General features: G+C 38.1%; 1 protein-coding gene across 1 annotated transcript; it reads left to right on the forward strand.

Annotated features, from left to right (window-relative positions):
• The first annotated feature begins 15109 nt into the window (after positions 1 to 15109).
• Smp_042110.1 (hypothetical protein) lies at positions 15110 to 17293 on the forward strand. Its single transcript, XM_018797226.1, has 2 exons — positions 15110 to 15183; positions 16469 to 17293. The coding sequence occupies exon 2, from the start codon at positions 16488 to 16490 to the stop codon at positions 17064 to 17066; it is 579 nt and encodes a 192-aa protein (XP_018652289.1). The 5' UTR covers positions 15110 to 15183; positions 16469 to 16487; the 3' UTR covers positions 17067 to 17293.
• The last annotated feature ends 2856 nt before the right edge of the window (positions 17294 to 20149 follow it).

The following is a 20149-nucleotide window of genomic DNA, read 5'->3' on the forward strand; positions in this document are numbered from 1 at the left end:
AGATACCTTAGATTGATGAAAATCACAATTCGCAACCTAAATTGCATAAACATAAATCAAGAAGTTCCAATTCAGTGGTATTGTGCGCATCGCAAGTCCTGAAGGTTTCAGGTTTTATTCTGCGTAAGGTAGTAGAAAAGTACTTTTTTGAGATGAGTCCCTACCTGAAATTCGTAGGGATATAGCAGCCCACATACAATTGAGTTTGTTTACATCTAATTCCGCTAAGCCCTTTTGTTAACTTATTTAATGGACAGTCATTCATACAACAACAACCTATCTGTATCATTGTACTTTTATTATATACGCTTGAACATTACTTGCTGCTTACGCATGTATTCATTCCGCTAGCCTTATTATTAATCGCTCAATTGATTCGATGATTCATGCTTTTCCTTATATATATATATATATATATATATATATATATATATATATGTACATCTTAATCCTGTTTACTGTACTGCGCTACACCGTATTGTACACGCTTACTCATTCATTCGGTCCTCACGCTCACTCGCCTACTTTACGGCACTGCTCTTTCATGCTTGCTTAACGTGCCTGTAATATTGGATATCTGTGTGTGGTTCAATAATAAACGCAATCAACCCTTCGTATTCGCCTTCTGATTTATACACCGTTAGGACGTTATCGAGTAACGGTTATCAAGACGAACAATTACGAAGTTTAGGGATAATATCGAATATCGACCACCACAGGGAGCCACTTCATTGAAGAAAGTTTCTGCTTCTCAACGTGCTCAGTAAATTTCAGCAGATAAAAACTTGATAACGTCTGTAAATTGTTTTAATTCTGAGTAGTATAGTTATTTAATCTTGGAAAAGCGTGTTGATGTTACGTCCTCCAGTGCAAAGTTTCTTTTCGTGCAAAAAGTTAGACTATATGTAAATGGTCGGATCCCACGTTTTTGACTCCCATGAATGCCCTTCAGGTGCCCATTATTAAAGAGAAATGATTTGTTGTTTATCACCGCTACATTTCTTAAAAGTTATGCTGAATTTTGATTACTATTGCGAATTACTCCGGTTACATATATAAAGTTCAAACATCATAAAAATGGGATAAATAAATCATTATAAAAAATAAACACAACTGTTTTCCTTTTAATGGAGCGACTGTTAACTAAGTCTCATGTTCCGATCTTACTGTATCTACTTCAGCTTGGACTGTTAGTCAATATGTCTAGCCCTCACAAAAATAAGGTGACTTAAAGCTGGCCACATATATTTTGACTTTATAAATAGATCGTGTTAATATATTGAAATATCAAAGAGTTGCTAATTCCCTATTGTAGTTGTTGGAGAGCCCGTTCAGTGCTCCTGGATTTTCAGTGGTTTTCTAACTAGTGTTAGTTGATGACTAAAATTAATATATAAAATCAGTCTATCGGATTTTAAGCCCTTATGCGCATAAATATATTTTCAATTGATTAATCATTGAGCAGTGACCAATGCCATATATATATATATATATATATATATATATATATATATATATATATATATATATATATATATATATATATATATATATAATCAGTCTGAACTCCATGAGAAATTGCTCTAATTGTTATTGTTTCTTTATGTTATGGTACATGTATCTCACTTATTCTTACCGTATATGGAAGCTGCGTAAGTTGGTTTTAAAAAAGTTCTAACTTTTAAAAGGCTATAGATACTACCTGGGTACTGAAATGAAAACAGATAGAACTTACTCTGAACCCAAAATCCATTGGTGAAAAAGATCGCTTTAGTCAGTAAGTTACTGCTTCATATTCTCAACTAATTTTTCTTACGAGTACAATGTAAACTCACTCCTCCACATCAAAGTTTAAGTTTTATAGATGATCTTAGTGCTCTTTTCGATTAGATAAAGTAAACAAAATCAATAAGATTACAAAACGTATTGAATAGGTTTTCTTACCTCAGTGTCAGTTAACTGTGTTTTATGGAAAAGCTATTGACTGTTTATTTTCTGGAATTCTTTAATATTGAACGTTAGACTGTTCAATAATCTACTGGAAAAATACTAATTTCTATTGATTTATTCAACTTCTTCCACGTCGTTTCACCAAATCTCATATACTATGTATATGCTTTAATAAGTGACGATCTTATGACTATGTTGTAAAGATTGATACAAATTCATGCGAACAATTATAATGACAATTAGAGTTTTCAAGTTCGCGGATAATAATACATTGCCTGTATTCATAATATTTACTGCTTGTCGATCAGTCATTGACAAAAATAGGACCTAATATGATTATTCATCGGGCTACACTGTCAAACCTAATGTCAGTGTAGCAAAAGGAGAATCTTTAAAATGGTAGTCAAAGACGTTAAAAGAGTATTAGTAGCAATCATGGTAAAAATTAAGCATAATTCAAAAAGAACTGATAAAACTAAGGGATAGAGTGGTATAGGTAATAAAACTACCAATATTCAGTGAGACAAAGAGTTGATGCACCTATGGTATTGCAAATAATAATAGTCCACGTCACTTATGTTACCCTAGTTTTGTTAAATCGCTTCTCATAAGAGCATCCAAAGTAATGTGTTCAGTAATTGGACACTTAGTTCACTAACTAGAATGTATCAAAGATATAAACCTTTTGAATTTTAACTTCTACATAACGTCACAATATGGTTTATTGTTTTATGCCTGTAAAGTTGAGTAAAAACCTGTCCAGTTTTGTAGGGGTTAGATAAAACAATTAGTCGGTAGTTGTTATACGCTACTAACTGATTAACCATATAATTGAAAATTTTGAACACTTAAAAAGTAGAACACTACATAAACGAAAAGTATTATTTCCGGTTAAATTTTCATTAGACTTTACTGTAATGTGCAGCGATGTTTAGATTGATACACGAAATAAAAAACCAATCAAGGCAGTTTATGAGTCAGTGATGACAGCGAAATGAATCACACAACTAACCAGTATTAGTAAAAAGTAGAAATTGGTAATGTGATTACAGGTGTATCAGTTGTGATAACAAATAATAAAGGCTTGAATCAATGTTTCATAATAGGAAGTAGTAGACGAAGGACCTGCAGAAATAGACATTGGAATGAAATTTATTAAAAGCCAACAAGATGACCTAATAAGAAGCCTTCAAACGATTAGACTGAAAGAGTATATTCATGTAAAGGATAAAGAACAAACTCGGAAGGGTTATGGAAAACAATAAGTAAAATCGTTTGTTAAGCCTAACTGAGCCAAAGAAGATACAAGGGTGTTACGAATTTCTTATGAATACCAAGATGGGTTGTTGACTGGAATCGCTATAGCTTTTGTTACCTGTCAGAGACGTGGTTGAATCTCATAAAGAAGAGTGGTAGGTGCACGATAAATTACTCTGGATGATTTAGTTCTATCTATTACATGACCACTGTTGACCAGGAGTGGTAGAACAAAAACTACTTATTTCGTAGACCATACTCTCCCCCAATCACGAACGTAAGTGTTCTCTAGCTCGTTAACTAATTTGTTTGACTGTACACTCGACATAACTTTTTCAACAGGAGAGACTGAATTCGTTCATTTTATACATGCTGTGACAGGTATGATTCGTATCATATATTACAAATTGTATGTTTTCCTTATAAATTCACTGATAAGAGACAATATATTGTGTGAATGTAATTTCTCCTCTCACCTCTTACGTTTTCTATACAATATGTTATATTAACGCTTATCATTTCACATCACACATCTCTTACACACTAATACACTTACATAGTTTAGACATTGTTAACGTTGATTGGATGACCTATTCAGTGTACAATGAACCCGGAGAACCATGTACCTATTTATATTCGATAATTTTGATGTTTGATTATAATTCCTTGAAAAAGCTTGGACCAGATTGCCAGGCGAAACGTTGGATTTACTACAAGTTCATTTGCTGAAATTTTACAAATATATATTATTCCTATTTAAAAGTCATTTTAGATCATTGCGTTTACCGGTAGCCATCATAACATGAAGTTCCTATGGTTCGTAACATTTCACACTTTGTCCAATTCAATATTTCGGAAGATTGATTGAAACCACTATCAAGTATAAAAATAAAAAGTCTAGTTCAATATCTTACAGTTTATGTGTTCGTCCACCTTTTGAAAATATCTGATCGTGAACAAGTGGATCTTGAGTACTGTTAGGTAAGAGGATGAAGAGTTTTGAACATGCTAACTCCAAAACGTCTTACTACTGAAGGCGGAAATTTATAGAATAAGGTAATGTATGAAATTTTTAGGACGAACATTTTCTAACCTCTTCCTTTGTGAAAAGGCAGCATCTCTGTAGATGCTTGTAATCTGGAAGAAGCACTTTACTGCGGTCGTGCCTTAGCACAGTATTATTATTATTATTATTCACAAACATCTTATGGGTACATAAGTGCTGTGAAGAAACCATTTCGGGTTTCTTCAAAAATGCAATAATACACAATTTTCAATAATGTTAGCATTACATTTGCCATGTTTGAGAAAGGAATAAAAAATAAAATATTAATGATAGAATAGTAATAATAAATCAGGTTCTGCGTAATTGGCAAGAATTTTGAATTGATTTTGAAGGAGGAAAGGAAGAAACTGAGGAAATAGGAATAAAGGAGACGCGGAATACGTAAATATCTTAATGCAGAACAAGAACAAACAACTATGTAGTAGGCAGTACGACTTCTCCCTCGGGCCTTGAGTTCCTAATTTTAGTCCTACCCTTTTTCCAGCCGATCGACCTAGCGTGGTTGAACCTAAAGAAACAAGTGTCCCACCCTACACATCTCGATTGGGTTATTATGATAGGTAAGCCCAAACACCACGTTAAGTTAATAGCGGCTTTGTATTTGACTGACTAACCGAAAAATCTTGCAAATGAAACGGTCCATTATCATATATATTGGTTCTACGCACACGGTTTCAAATGTTTCTGTACAGATTTTTCTCTTTAAAGCTTTGTTCCTTTACCCGAGAGCCCGACCGTTGCTGCTACCTTGACATAGTGATCGGACTTGCCTATCGTGATGAACCGATCGAGCTATGCTGGCGGAAACAATCGTTCCTCAAGATCCTAACATGCCAGACAGATCGGTTGAAGAGCGATTAGACTAAAAGCAGCAAACCCAAGGTCCGAATGCGAAGTCGTACTGCTGAGTGTACAGAGGTGCGACGGCAGTAAGGTGTTTCCTCCAGACAACCAGCATGACAGCGATGCTGCCTTCTCACAAGGAGGGGTGGGGTTAGAAAACATCGACCCTAAGAATGCACATCTCGCCTTATCCCACGGTTATCCGTCTCCAGCGGTAAGGTCCTTTGAAGAACGGAGCTAACGCGTCGAAAATCCCCCACAAGAAGGTCGTGTGTGACCGACCTCAAGCAATTGTCCCTTGGGTACTGCGGTCACGCTCTCAGGTCACTAAGACCACTTCTAACCCAATTTCCTTTTCAGGTGCCTTTGGAAGAACTCTTACACGGTGTGGGCAACCGGGAAGTGATAACAATTCTAGTGCGCGAAACACTGTCCCAGGTCTACTTAAACCTCGCTCCAAACTACACATTGGAGCCTTCAACTTACATACCTTATGCCAAATCGGCCAACAGGCCTCCTTGGCTATGACCCTAGAATCTCGTACCATTGATGTATGCTGTCTCCGAAACACGCATACATGATCCTAATGTGATCATTCACTTGACCTCACCTAACGAAAACGGGCAGCTGAAAAGATACATCCTCCGTGTATCTGGCTACCCGATGGCTAGTTCTCGTGAACTTGCAGGTGTAGGTATAGCATTTAGCACGAGAGCAGAACAAACCCCATTAGGATGGACCCCGTTAACAGTCGCCTATGTGCTGTTCGGCTAAATGGCTCCGCAAGAACTCGGAAGGATAGGGACATACGTCGTTGTCTTTTCGTCGTTTCTGCCTACGCTCCCACTGACTGCAGCCATGATGAAGTGAAAGATGACTTTTGGAGGAAGCTTTCTGAACTTCTCCAAAAAGCCTAGTGGTCAGACATAGGACTCGTAGTGGGTGACTTTAATGCCCAATTAGGAAGCTTAAACCAAACAGAAAGACATTTAGATGAGTATTCTAGTATCCTGGCTCAGCGAGCAGATAATGGTGATCGTCCGTTGCAACTATGCTCAGACAATCGTTTATTTTTAGCAAACAGTAACTTTAAGCATGAGGAGAGATATCGTCCAACATGGCGACCACCTGCACCAGACCAACGATGGACTCAGATGGACCATATTTCCATCAGTCATCGTTGGGAGGGCTCAATAGAAGATTGTCGCTCCTACTGGAATACATCTTTATACTCTGATCATGCTTTAATACGAGCACGCATTTGTTTGCGCCTCACTGGACGCAGAAAAACTACACTAAGAAGACCCATTAGGATTGAACTGGAGGACGAGAAATCCAAATGTGAATTCCAGAAACAACTGAGTTCACATCTAGGCAGTTCTGTAAATGAGGCTGACCCAGATATTGCTTGGAAAGATAAAAGGAAAGCTGTGGAAACAGCATTAACATCTATTAGTAATTTAAACCAAAAAGTTACAAAAAACCCATGGATTTCTTCTAATTCTATTGCTCTGATGGATTCTCGTAAACCCATCCCATCAGACTGTGGACACGGTGAAGAGCGAAAGCAAATTAGATCTACGTTAACCAAAAGTCTACGAAACGATCGTGAGCAGTGGTGGGAAACGAAAGCAAAAGAGATGGAAAAGGCAGCGGCTGTGGGCGACACCAGGCAACTCTTCAGACTGATAAAAGAAACTGGAATTAAGGTGTCAATCGTAAGTGAGACAATCTCAGAAAAAGACGGAACCCTTATCTGCTCTCTGCCCAGACGCTTAGAACGATGGGCGGAACTATTTAGAGAACAGTTTAGCTCGCGTTCAGCTACTCAACAGCTACCCACTATTCCCAGACAGTCTGAATGGAACATCTAATTATTTCCTCGGACTCCAGCCGAAGTTCAAAAAGCTATATAAAATCTGAAACGAAGAAGAGCAGCTGGTCCAGATGGATTGGCTCCAGAGGTGTTTAAATATGATGGTCCAATTCTAGCGATTAGGTTGACTAATATTCTGGCTAAAATCTGGGAGTTGGACATAATCTCATCTGACTGGTCACAATCACTGATTGTCCCAATATATAATAAGGGGTCAAGAAGGGGTTGTTACTTTTTGGCCGTGGTCTACATTTTTCTTTTTTCTAGGATTCTCACTGAGCTGGATGGATTATCTTTTCTTGGAATTGCGGAAGACCACCCAATTCTGATCTGTTCACGTTCAAGCTGCAAATTTTATGCTATACGATAAGATCCTAATTTTAACTTATTGATGGTATATATGATCACATTCATACAATAACTCATAATCAAATAATTGTATATTCATTTTGGCTATACGATTTAACCTTCCTCTGTCACTCCAAAGACCGTATATAATCATATTCGGCGAGGAATATAATTTCATATTTGTATTCTATTCATTATATCGTGTTTGTATGCTACAGCACACGTACTTTATGTATTTACAGGATCTATTCGGATCTCTAACTAATATCTAGAAATATATAATCGTGTATGACAAAGCACTGTACTCACTATTCCATATACTTTCATTAAAATCGTATTTGGATACTATAACTCGCTTAATTTCCGGAATCACCTGTTCAATTCGGTGAGTCTGTCATAGGTTTATTTATTTATTTTTTATGACAGTATATTTTGTCACCACTAATATCTTCCTGCTATTCTTATCCATTGTTTTTCTACACTTTCACCGATCCTCACGATACATCCACCCTTGTGTCAAGCATAGGTTTTGATTACCAGACTTCAGTCCTCGGCATTGATTTTTTTTTTCTTTCATCTCTATTTCCAATATTTTGTTCAATCCATCTGCTATACGTCACTTTTTTATCATGCAACAAAAGAAAATAAAGGCCCCTGTTTGTAGGCGTCCAGCCAAATGTAGGAAAACTATGCAATCTAAAATTGCTACTGACAGTTTCAATGAGACGAGCTACCCCGTTCATCCGGAAGCAGACAAGCTTTTACCAGTTGTCTCCATTCCAGACGTGTTGAAGACTCTGTTGGCAAACAATGATGATAATCACAACTGCAACCATACGAATGATATAAAAAGGCTGCAAGTTGACATGAACATTCTCAATCCCCTCAAGTATCTCATCAACCCTAACCTCACAGAAACTCCAGATCAAATGAATGACATAAATAACTTCTTAGATCGTGTTGCATCAGAGGTATTTGAAAGAATAAGGCGATCTAGCAATGCAATTGTGTTTAATATACCGGACTCATATGCCCTTAAAAATATCAAAACTAGTCTGCTTAGAGCCAGCAATATGACACACGTACCATGTGTATGCTCAAGATTAAAAAGAAGTCACCCTGATATGCACTCACCGATCTTGTTCAAATTCAACTCATCTGTAGACGCTAGTGAGTTTTTAAATTCCTCCAATTCATTGAAACAGAAACAGATTTTTAAAGATATTAAGATTCTACCAGATAGAACACCATGTCAACGAAAAGCAGGTCGAGATAACCACATACTACCAGCATCAAACACCCAAGCGTATCATAATCCTAAAGGTCATAAAATTAAGTCTGATCCTAAGCGGACATCTAACTTTACGAATATGCAACCACCAGAAAACTCTCCTGAATCTCCTAAAGTTCAAAGCCCAAAAGAAAGAAGTCCCAATGTAGGTGATTCCCATCCTTTTAAGAATGTTGACTTAGATTCAACCCTAAGTAGTTGTACTGATTTCGAATGTGATAACACAGTCCAAGTCGCTGTTAGTGCAACAACCAGTTACAGTGACTGTGCAATGGATAACGGGAAAACTGGTCAAAAAATTATCTGCCTGACCACACGCTTAACGTCGATATACTCGAACCTTGCAAACCATCTCAAGCATCTTTAACAACACACGACCCTCCTCAAATTACGAAGGAGCCAAAATCAACCACAAGCCTTGGAAATAAGCATTTAGAACATGTTCCCTATACGTCAGGTATAAATAGAAATCTAAATTGTAAACGGCCACTTGGTCGCACACATAGACCTGATAGCCTTCTTGGTCCGGCTCCCAATGTGAATACTATTCCCTTACCAAATGTTATATCCAATAGTGAGAAGACTTTTTTTGTACTTCCGCCGGCAACAATAAACATACTTCAAATGATGACAAAGTTGTTGAATCTATTTCCGATCGCAACACAACTCTCACCTTAGCCAATCCTACGAGTATTCATGTAAATACCAATTGTGATTTATACTCTAACCTGATTCACCATAGTAATTCTCAATTTCTTATTCTTTCGTTCAATGCCCGCTCTCTGCCCAATAAAATTACTCACCTCAAAACCCTTTTATTGCTTGTAAATCCAACTATTGTACCTATTACGGAAACGTGGTGTAATTCATCTATATTCGATCACTCCCTGCATATAGATAACTATGTTTTCTTTAGAACCGATAGATGTAATGGATTAGGGGGCGGTACACTTATCTATGTCCGTTCGGATATTCAAGCCTGCAAATTTGAGGATAAATCCCTTGATGCTATAGACGACTCCACCTGGGTTACTGTAAACTGTGGATCTCGGAATTATCTACTGGTGGGATGCATATACAGACCACCACATGCAGACTCTAGGTTTGACAGATTACTAACAAATATGTTTTCCATTGCTTCACACCAACCGCATACTTTTAAAATCATCGGCGGTGATTTTAATCTGCCAAGCATCACATGGGATTCGACTCCGGTTTCAGGTCGACATGACAAGTTAGTTGAAACACTAGAACTTTATGGATGGGTCCGGCAGGTCCGACAACCGACTAGAAGGAATAATATACTTGATTTACTATTTACAATCAACATAGATTCTATCTCAGTGCATATTGGTCAAGAGTTTTTTAAGAGTGATCACGGAGTAATATTGTGTATCATTCATTCTTTCGGCGCCATACAATTGAATTCTAAAGCTGGAATGATGTACAATAGTAGACATTTTGATCAACAAACCTGGAAACGGACTGAAAGTCTTATTCGTTGTTTACCATGGGAAACTTATTTTACCACAAATAATATTGACATTGCGATCTCTGATCTATATCACAACTTGATACACTGCCTCGACTGCACTGCTCCAATTATTAGCCATGTGGCTTATAACGCCAATAGGAGCCAGAATAATTTTAAAACTTAAAAGAAAACTGAGGAAATTAAAACACCGTTACCACAAGCATAATGACTTGTATACACTACAGAGTATACTTAAGTTAATTGACAAGAGTGATTCATCTAAACGCAAGTATTTTATGAATATAGAAAATAAAGCCCTAGGTAATAAGAACCCAGAATTATCAATACTTCGGCTTTTTAAATCGCGTGTGAAGTCAAATTCTCTTGGCGTGACCAAATTCTTCATAGTTAACGGAAGAATTATTGATGACCCCGATATTATTTGCGAACAATTCAGTCAGCATTTCTCGCAGTGCTATAACACTAGAACTGAAAGCTGTATCAATACATTTCCAATGCTGACGTGCAGACACCTGTCGGAAATTGATTTCGTACCCTCCAACATCAAGCAGGCCATAACTGCCTTGAAAAAGTCCTATGATGGTGGACCTGAAGGGATTCCCTCATCATTTGTGAAATATGGTAGTAGAGAATTCCCATTATTTTGTTTGAAACTTTTCAACCTATCTATGGAATATGGGGCCTATCCATCTGTATGGGAAACATCTCTTATCACCCCCAGATTCAAAACCGGATCACGCAGTGATATTGTTAACTACAAACCAATTAATTTGACATCCGTGCTGTCAAGAACTAAGGAAAAAATAATCCACAAAGAGCTATTATCATTTTTGCTTTCGGCTAATCTGATCAGCCCATCCCAACACGGGTTTATGACCAAACGCTCATGCTTCACATCGCACCTGGAATTTTTTGATCAAATTACCCAGAGAAGAGATGTTGGTCAGTCTGTGATAATTCTGTACTTCGACTTTAGTAAGGCCTTCGATAGCGTCTCACACAAACTTCTTCTTTTAAAACTCTCTTCATATGGAATACAGAATCCCCTTTTATCTTGGCTCAAGTCATTTTTAGAAGAACGTAGCCAAATTGTCCGCTTTGGATCTTGCTACTCCAAACCTATGAATGTAACCAGTGGGGTTATACAAGGAAGTGTAATTGGTCCATTACTATTTCTCCTTTTTATCAATGACGTTTGCTCCCTCTTTCAATATGGTAAACCTTTTCTTTTTGCCGATGATCTAAAAGTGGTTTATTCATTCTCATCTCCCACAAAAGAAAGCTATATTTCAACGGTAATCCAAGAAGAAATAAACAAGTTGTACGAATGGACTATTTCGTGGAATTTGCCACTTAATGTTGACAAAAGTGGATTTATTAACATCGGCCGCTGCCTTAACCTAAATCTGGCTATACACAAACATACACTGAAACCTCTCAACATTGTTCGTGACTTGGGTTTAAGATATAGCGACAGTTTGAACTTTTCTGAACACATTGCATCTCAAGTATCCAAAGCTAGAAAGCTCATCGGGTTCATAATGATTAATTTCAATAATACTGAATCGAGATTATTATTATACAGAAAATGTTTCTTACCAATTCTTGAATATGGTATTTTGGTTTTCAGTAATTGCAGGCATAATGACCTGATTAAAATTGAAGGTGTTCGAAGAAGGTTCACCAAAGCTGTTTTGGGATATTCTGACAACAAAGACTATCACCAAAGATGTCAACAACTCAAACTAGAACCTCTCTGGATCAGGCGTATCAAATTAAACCTTATCTTTCTCTACCGGCTTCTTAACGGTATTTCTTACTCTTCGATATCTACCCCTTCATACTTTATGATACCGTCCCACAATCTACGCAATAAGGAAAATATTCTAGTGATTCCAAAAACTCACACAAATTTACGCCAGAACTTTTTCGTTATTTGCTACTCAACCATGTGGAATAGACTACCAATGAACCTCCGGTGCAGTGAAACTATAATCCGGTTCCGAAGTCTTGATGATTTTCTTTCCGAAAGTGGATTGTGTCACCTATTGAATATCAACGTGCTTAACAACGATTTATACAAAAAAGGTCCGTCATCTATCTAACTGACTGAAAAGCAGAGTGAAACCTTTGAAACTTTTCACGTCTATTTCACTTTATTTTATATTTATCTTAATATACAAAGTCTGCTTATGTTCGTATTCATATTTATTACTGTTATTAATATCATTATTGGTCTTTCGACACATTAGGTATTCTTTTCATCTCTTCTTGTCCTTCTAATTATATTTTATTCCTAAATATCCAAAGTCTACAATTAAAAACAAAAAACCCTATGTTACACTTAAACAAATAAACTGTCAGATTTTGTTTTCTATAATCTTCACAACATATATATATATATAACATATAGAAATTTATATTTAATTATTCTTTGCGATTAATTATGACTATGATAGCATCATTCTAAATTATTATTATTATTATTGTACTAATGTTTATACTAATATCCGGTTTCACTCTGTATACTGTTACATAAATCTACACGTATTTATCCGTAAGGGTTTATTATTGTTCTTGTTATTTTAAAATTATTCATTCATCTCAAAAGTCTATATCCATTACACTATTATGATCATGGTTGAACCCTTTTCACTATGTGTTCATTTCTTTTCTCTCTTTTTTTCCTTCTAAATAAATATTATTCTTAAGATTACGAAGCTTTGGATTAAGACAATAACTTGTGTTACGCTGAATTCAACGTATCAGACTCGTTTTATCTTCACTATGTATATACACCTCATACATATTGATTATCTTTTGCACTTAATTGAGACTTTCATAGCATTACCCAAAACTATGACTGTACACGCACAAACACTTATTCTAACGTCATATCTTACCGCTATAATAAGTTGTTTACTTATTAATTTATTCTGTTTTATTTTATTTTTATTACTCGTTTTCCGATACATACAAAGTTGTTTATTCTTGTTCTACGTTAAGATATTTACGTATTTCGCGTCTCCTTTAGTTCTATTTCCTTAGTTTCTTCCTTTCCTTCTTCAAAATCAATTCAAAATTCCTGCTAATTACTCAGAACCTGATTTATTATTACTATTCTATTATTAATATATTATTTTTCCTTCCTTTCTCAAACATGGCAAATGTAATGCTAACATTATTGAAAATTGTGTATTATTACATTTTTGAAGAAACCCGAAATGGTTTCTTCACAGCACTTATGTACCCATAAGATGTTTGTGAATAATAATAATAATAAAGATGATCCTGTGATAACCATAGAGGGATTAGTTTGACTAATGTATCATCTAAAATACTAGCCTCAATAATTATGGGGCGCCTAACTAAGACTCGTGAACTGCAAACACGAGAAAATCAGGCTGGCTTCAGACCTGGTCGTGGCTGTATCGACCACATATTCACCATTCGTCAAGTTTTAGAGCACAGACACGCTTATCGGCGTCCGACAATGATAGTTTTTCTTGACTTGAAAGCAGCATTTGACTCTGTAGATCGAGAGGTTCTGTGGCAGTGTCTGTCATTGAAAGGTGTAGCTCAGAAGTACATGAACCTTCTGCAGGCTCTTTACCCGAACACTACCAGTCGATTGAGAGCTTATGGCGAACTGTCATCTGATTTTACAACCTCAAGTGGTGTCCAACAGGGCTATCCACTACTGCTGGAAATAACGCCCTTGTTGACTGAACTTTCGGGCACTGATCTTCTACCAGGAGGTTCACTTATCAACTTAAAATACGCAAATGACATAGTCCCGTTTGGTGAAGACGCTGAAAAATCTCAGTCTTTTGGTAGCACTGAGTAACAACACCAGGATGTTTGGGATGCGTTTCTCCCCCTCTAAATGTAAATTGTTACTCCAGGACTGGCCTGCGTCAACACCCGAACTAAGGATAGGGAGTGAAGTACTCGAACGCGTCGAAGTCTGATCAGCCTTAATGGGTTGGTATCTGACGAAATCTCTGCACGGATTCAAAAAGCTCGTTTGGCTTTTGCCAACTTACATCACCGATGACGAAGGCGAGATCTCCGTCTATAAATTAAGGGACGAGTATACTGCACAGCAGTTCGCTCTATTCTACTTTACGGCCGCGAAACGTGGCCATTAAGAGTAGCCGATACTCGCAAGTTACTAGTATTGGACCACAGATGTCCTTTCTTCCTTTTGTATGTGGTGCTTCTTCTATCGTCTTCTGTAATTACGTACATGACGTCCATATTAAAAAAAATATTTCGCAGATGTCATGTGATTGTTGTGCCTGGTGATAATGCAATTGACTAACTCACTGGTGTCGCCGGGTACTTTTGCAGCAGTTTCCATTTATACTGACACTGTCTCTTGGCGTTTGGCATATAAGATTACTGTACTCCGTTGCTTACCCCATTCGTCTTGTCTTCAGTTTACTTTTGTCCGGCTATGCATAGTGAGTCACGTTTCATCAAATGGATTTAGCATATTCACCTTTTCCGCCTCTCAATCCTAATGTCGGTTTGAATAAACGAGTGCCTGACATAAATTCATCCAGCTCAACCCTTATTTATCTTCTTTTTACGGCGGTCATGCAAACGGTGTTAGACTAGGTGCAATATAAGTAGTTAAAATGGGAGATTAGTATTCATAGTATGTTCATTCGTTCTTTCAAATCTGGTAAGATGAATGGGTCACGAAATTTCCTCAAAGGCAGGAACCTGTTCTGCTAATATATTAAGAACACCTAAACTGTGGCGAGAAATTGATCTTAAGGTTATTAGAGTAAATGGGAGTTTGTGAGTCTAAGGATCTAGACAGATCGTTTGTCCATAGATCATCTATTGACAGATCAAGAAAAAATTCTCAGATTTGTACATATAAGAATCTTTTTACAAACTTTAAACGTAGGTTTCATGTTAAATTCAATTTGCTATTTTCGGCACTCAATGTTTGTACATTAAGGGCGCATATTTTAAATGGTGACCTAGTTCGGCTATATTGCTTCAAACACGTTTACTAGCTGAATATCCTTACTACTAAATAGGTGTGTTGCAATGTGAGAGACGTAGTTTGTCTTGTCATTTTCCTTGCATAACCAACATTTTTCAGTTGCACTATTTCACACTTAATTTCGTTAAACGAATACGTCAGTGGTATACCAATGCTGATACAGTATACTGTATCAGCACACCACTGAGATGAGACTTAAAACTAATAGAAGTGGGTTGCTAGCTTCAGTGAGATCCGTTTTGTCACCGAGTCTTCAGATGGCTTCATCGCCACCGTCTCCACTCAATACGTATATAAACTATTTGGTGAAATGTCCGTAGTCCTACTTCGGTTTTGTGATGTAGAATAACTGGGCTACAGTAAAACAGTTATGGCACGTTCAATCTTTTAATAGATAGCCTTTATTGATTCGTGGGCCATGGTTTGCTCGAAGTCACATCTATTTAAGGTGTCCTAATTTATCTTGACAACGATATGTTACATGGAATCGAAGTTCACTTGATGTATATTAGTTCTTCAGCTGGTCGTTCACCTTGTCTTCGCCTCCGTCTAGTTCCTTACATCTCTGTGACGACAAGTATATTCGTGGTGTCAGTGGGAGATGAAATATGTCCTCATCAGGCTTTAATATTCAATATTTATATACATATATCAAATTATTAGACTAGCCGTTACAGTTTATGAGTCAGTGATGACAGCGAAATGAATCACACAACTAACCAGTATTAGTAAAAAGTAGAAATTGGTAATGTGATTACAGGTGTATCAGTTGTGATAACAAATAATAAAGGCTTGAATCAATGTTTCATAATAGGAAGTAGTAGACGAAGGACCTGCAGAAATAGACATTGGAATGAAATTTATTAAAAGCCAACAAGATGACCTAATAAGAAGCCTTCAAACGATTAGACTGAAAGAGTATATTCATGTAAAGGATAAAGAACAAACTCGGAAGGGTTATGGAAAACAATAAGTAAAATCGTTTGTTAAGCCTAACTGAGCCAAAGAAGATACAAGGGTGTTACGAATTTCTTATGAATACCAAGATGGGTTGTTGACTGGATTCGCTATAAGTTTATGTTCCCGACCAAGTCACATTGTGTAATAGTTGACTCTACAGGTACTCAGACCGTAGTAGATGGTGGAGAGATTAGGATTTTAGTCTACTGTTTAAAAGCCATATACTCTAGTTAGTAGGTCACTATTTCATTTGATTATACACAGATATGGAGATTGGTGCAATCTAACGATAAATTTCATCTGAAAGACTGTCATACACATTTTTGTTCATTATAATTAATCGAATTTCAACTATTCAGATTCGTTTTATTTCAAGGTATGTTATCGCCAAATGACTCATTGCAACTGACGGATGAGGATGTGACAACATTAAGGAAGTGCAGGCAAATCTCATTTTGGAGAGGCAGTGTCCCATTCTCCATTGGTGCTCTTATAACTGTTAGTGCTGCTGATAAATATGGATGGTTTTCAAAGCGTAAGATGCTTCGATTACCATCTTACATTCTTGGAGTTACCATTGGTTATTTCGTTGGAAAACTTAGTTACGCGGGAGAGTGTAAACGTATGTTTCTTCAGCTTAACAATAGTCGAATCAAAGATGAGATCCTTAGAATGGAAACTACCGGAACATTTCAACCTACTCCTGGTTCACCTATAATTGTAAATACACCTGTGGAAAATCATCCACCTATGAATTATGAACAACGTAGACGGTTTTATAATAGGCAACTTGAACAATCTACGTCTCCATACCTCAGTTCCAAACCGCCGACAACGATTGAAGAAGAGAATACAACATCCGATAAAAGAAACTCAAACCTGTCGTACTTTGATAATGATAGACCAACTAGTTCATTTTATTATGATACTGATGTCTATCGACCTCGAGAGGAATAATATGACATAAAGAGAAATATGTGCTTTGTGAAACACATTATTGTACGAATAGTAATATATTTAGTTGTTTTTATTTAATTCCTTTTAGATTTTGCTTCACACTCGGAGATATTGTTTTGGTTAGTAGCATATATACAGATAGTTAATTTATATGTTCATTTATCTATTCAATTATCCCTGTTCAGTGAAGATTTTATTAGTGATTGTAAATACACGTTTTGTGCGAAGTTTATTTGTTCATCAGATAAAATTAAAGGATCTGTACCGGTTTTTGTTTCCAGAAGATGATACTCTTACTGAAACTTGTTTGTCAAGTTTTTGTTTGAGTGTTGGTACTAAGACTTGTGAAGCTGTAGCTTTTTGTTTTCAGTACGTTTACTAATGAATTTTAATTTTACCTTACCGTCACGTGGCAACAGTCCATGAAGACACTGACTATTGAGATGAGCTGTGTAAGTGGGTATAGACTACCTGGTCGGGGTCCGCGGGATTATCGTAACCAATGGTTATAGACTTTGGTTGATGGCTAAAAACTGTTCAGTAACGCAAGTATATTCATTTTCTGTCTTCCTTCAGGTTCTAAGTTAACTGATAGATCTTGTCCATTCCAATAATCCTTATTTTCTGTTAGACTCGTATTTATTTTATTTATTTATTTAAACACATATATATTGGTACGAAAGGGCACCAGGTACATATGCGCCACACAAAATAATGAAAGTAGGAAGAGAAGGGATGAAAAGATAAGGCGGACTGAAATGTACAACCAGAAGACTCTTTCAGTTAGGAAAGTTAGAACCATTCTTTATGTAGAGAGTAAAAGAAGGTTGCAGCAGGATCGCCACTGGCTTCTATTCTGAGCCATATCTGATAACGTCTCTAGCCACTGTGTTGTACCATCTCTCGGACCCCAACCAGGGAGTCGTGAAGGACCAACGGAAGCTAGCCCTTTGCAGCTTTCTTTCATGCCACGACACCATGTCATACACTGACCTCCTCTCCGCTTTTTCCAACCAGTCCCAGGGTTGGCAAATAATGCACGACGTGGAAGTCTCTGGGACGACATTCGTAAAACATGTCCAAGCCACCGAAGTCGGTGTTTCAAGATGGTGACACCAATTGAATTATCGTCTCTGCGCCCGAACACATGATGCCGAACCTCTGCATTACTAACATGGTGTTGCCACTGGATGTCAGCAATCCTTCGGAGACAACGATGATCGAACACAGAGAGACGTCTAACATCCTCAACTCGGAGAGGCCAGGTTTCACAAGCAAAGAGCAAAACTGCTCTCACCGACGCGTTGTAGATCCGACCTTTTACAGCCAGACTAACATCACGAAGGCGCCAAAGATGGCCCAGATTGGTATAAGCCGCTCTGGCTTTCATTATACGTGCATCAATCTCATCACTCACGCCACCACCAGCACTTATATAGCTACCTAGATACACGAACTTCTCAACTACTTCGATCTCCTCACCATCCAGGGTGAGTACAGGATGAGAATCCTGCCAGTCTTGTAGGAGTACTTTGCACTTGGAGGGTGCAAAGCACATGCCGTACCTGCGGACACTGATTGCCAACTGATTAAGTGCTGATTGCATGCCTTGGGCATTATCGCACAGTAAGACAATATCATCCGCATACTCAAGGTCGAGAAGTCGTTCTCCAGGCAACATATCCACACCGCCATTACTTACATCCATCAGAGCTGTTTCCAGGATGTCGTCGATGGCAAAGTTGAAGAGGAATGGTGAGATTGGGCAACCCTGCCTAACCCCGCTGCTCGAATGGAACAAGGGAGAAAGGTGGTTGTATGCCCTCACTCTGCCTGAGGTGTTCGTATACAGGGCCTTTAAGATGTTAATGAACTTCTCAGGCACACCCTTCTTCAATAGACAATCCCAGAGAACAGTCCTATCCAACGAATCGAAGGCCGCCCTGATATCAAGAAACACTACGATTGTTGGCCTGCGATAAGTATGACGGTGTTCTAACATTTGGCGGAGGGTGAAGATGTGATCAATGCATCATAGACCAGAACGAAAACCAGCCTGCTCCTCGCGAGTCAATCGTTCTCGGGTTTTAAACAACCTACGAAGAATGATAGAAGCCAATAGTTTGGACGCAATCGGAAGTAGACTTATCCCCCGATAGTTATTGCAGGAACAACGTGAACCCTTTTTAAAGATAGGGACGACTATCAACTCATTACATTGTGTTGGAACACTTTCTAGCTCCCAAACCTTTGCAAACAACGCAGTCAGTTCCTTAGCCAGAAAGTCACCACCATCTTTAAAAAGAGCCGGAGGTAAGTCATCTGGACCCGGTGATTTGTAACGTTTCAAGAGTTGGAGTTCCTTGCGGACTTCCGCCTCGTTTGGTGGATCAGTCTTCACCGGCCATGGGGGGCAGGACAGGCTGGTTGATGTTGCCGGAGCAGCAGGCCAGTTGAACTGCCCTTCGAAAAATTCCGCCCATCGTCCAAGACGTCGACAGATGTTAGTGATTGGCATCCCGTCATCCTCGTAGATTGTTTCACTCACACCAGACTTCTTGCTGCCAGTGGCTCGGATGAGTTGGAAGAGCTTCCGGCAGTTACCAGATGCAGCTGCTTCTTCCATCTCATTAGCACGCTCCGACCACCAGGCTTCTCGGTCCTTACGCAAGCTTTGCCCAATTTCATTGCGTAACAGCCTTCGTTTGTGGTCATACTCACGGTCACCCGGAGTAGACCGACGGGCTTCCATCAGTTGTAAGGAGCCAGAAGAAACCCAGTGCTTGTAAGCGGGACGTTTCGCGAAGCCGCAAGCGACTTTACTCGCCATTTTCATGGCGTCGTGAAGATGCAACCAATGCTCACCTATACTTTTCGGTGGGGTGGTAGCTAGCCTAGAAGCTAGCTCCGCTCGATACTTACTTGCAACAGAAGTTACAGCCAGTTTACTAACATCGATCCGTTGGTGGTGGTCAATCCTTCGGCCACTGAAAAGTAAGGTGAGATTGGCGCAGACCAGGGCATGATCAGACTCCAGATAGGTACTCCAAAAGGAGCGGCAGTCTTGTACACAACCACGCCAG

The sequence above is a fragment of the Schistosoma mansoni genome, chromosome 4 (genome assembly GCF_000237925.1).
Source record: "Schistosoma mansoni strain Puerto Rico chromosome 4, complete genome".
NCBI lineage: Eukaryota > Metazoa > Platyhelminthes > Trematoda > Strigeidida > Schistosomatidae > Schistosoma > Schistosoma mansoni.

Bases quoted from the DNA above. Each gene is read 5' to 3' on its own strand.
- Smp_042110.1 (XM_018797226.1), top strand. From the start codon at position 16,488: ATGTTATCGCCAAATGACTCATTGCAACTGACGGATGAGGATGTGACA.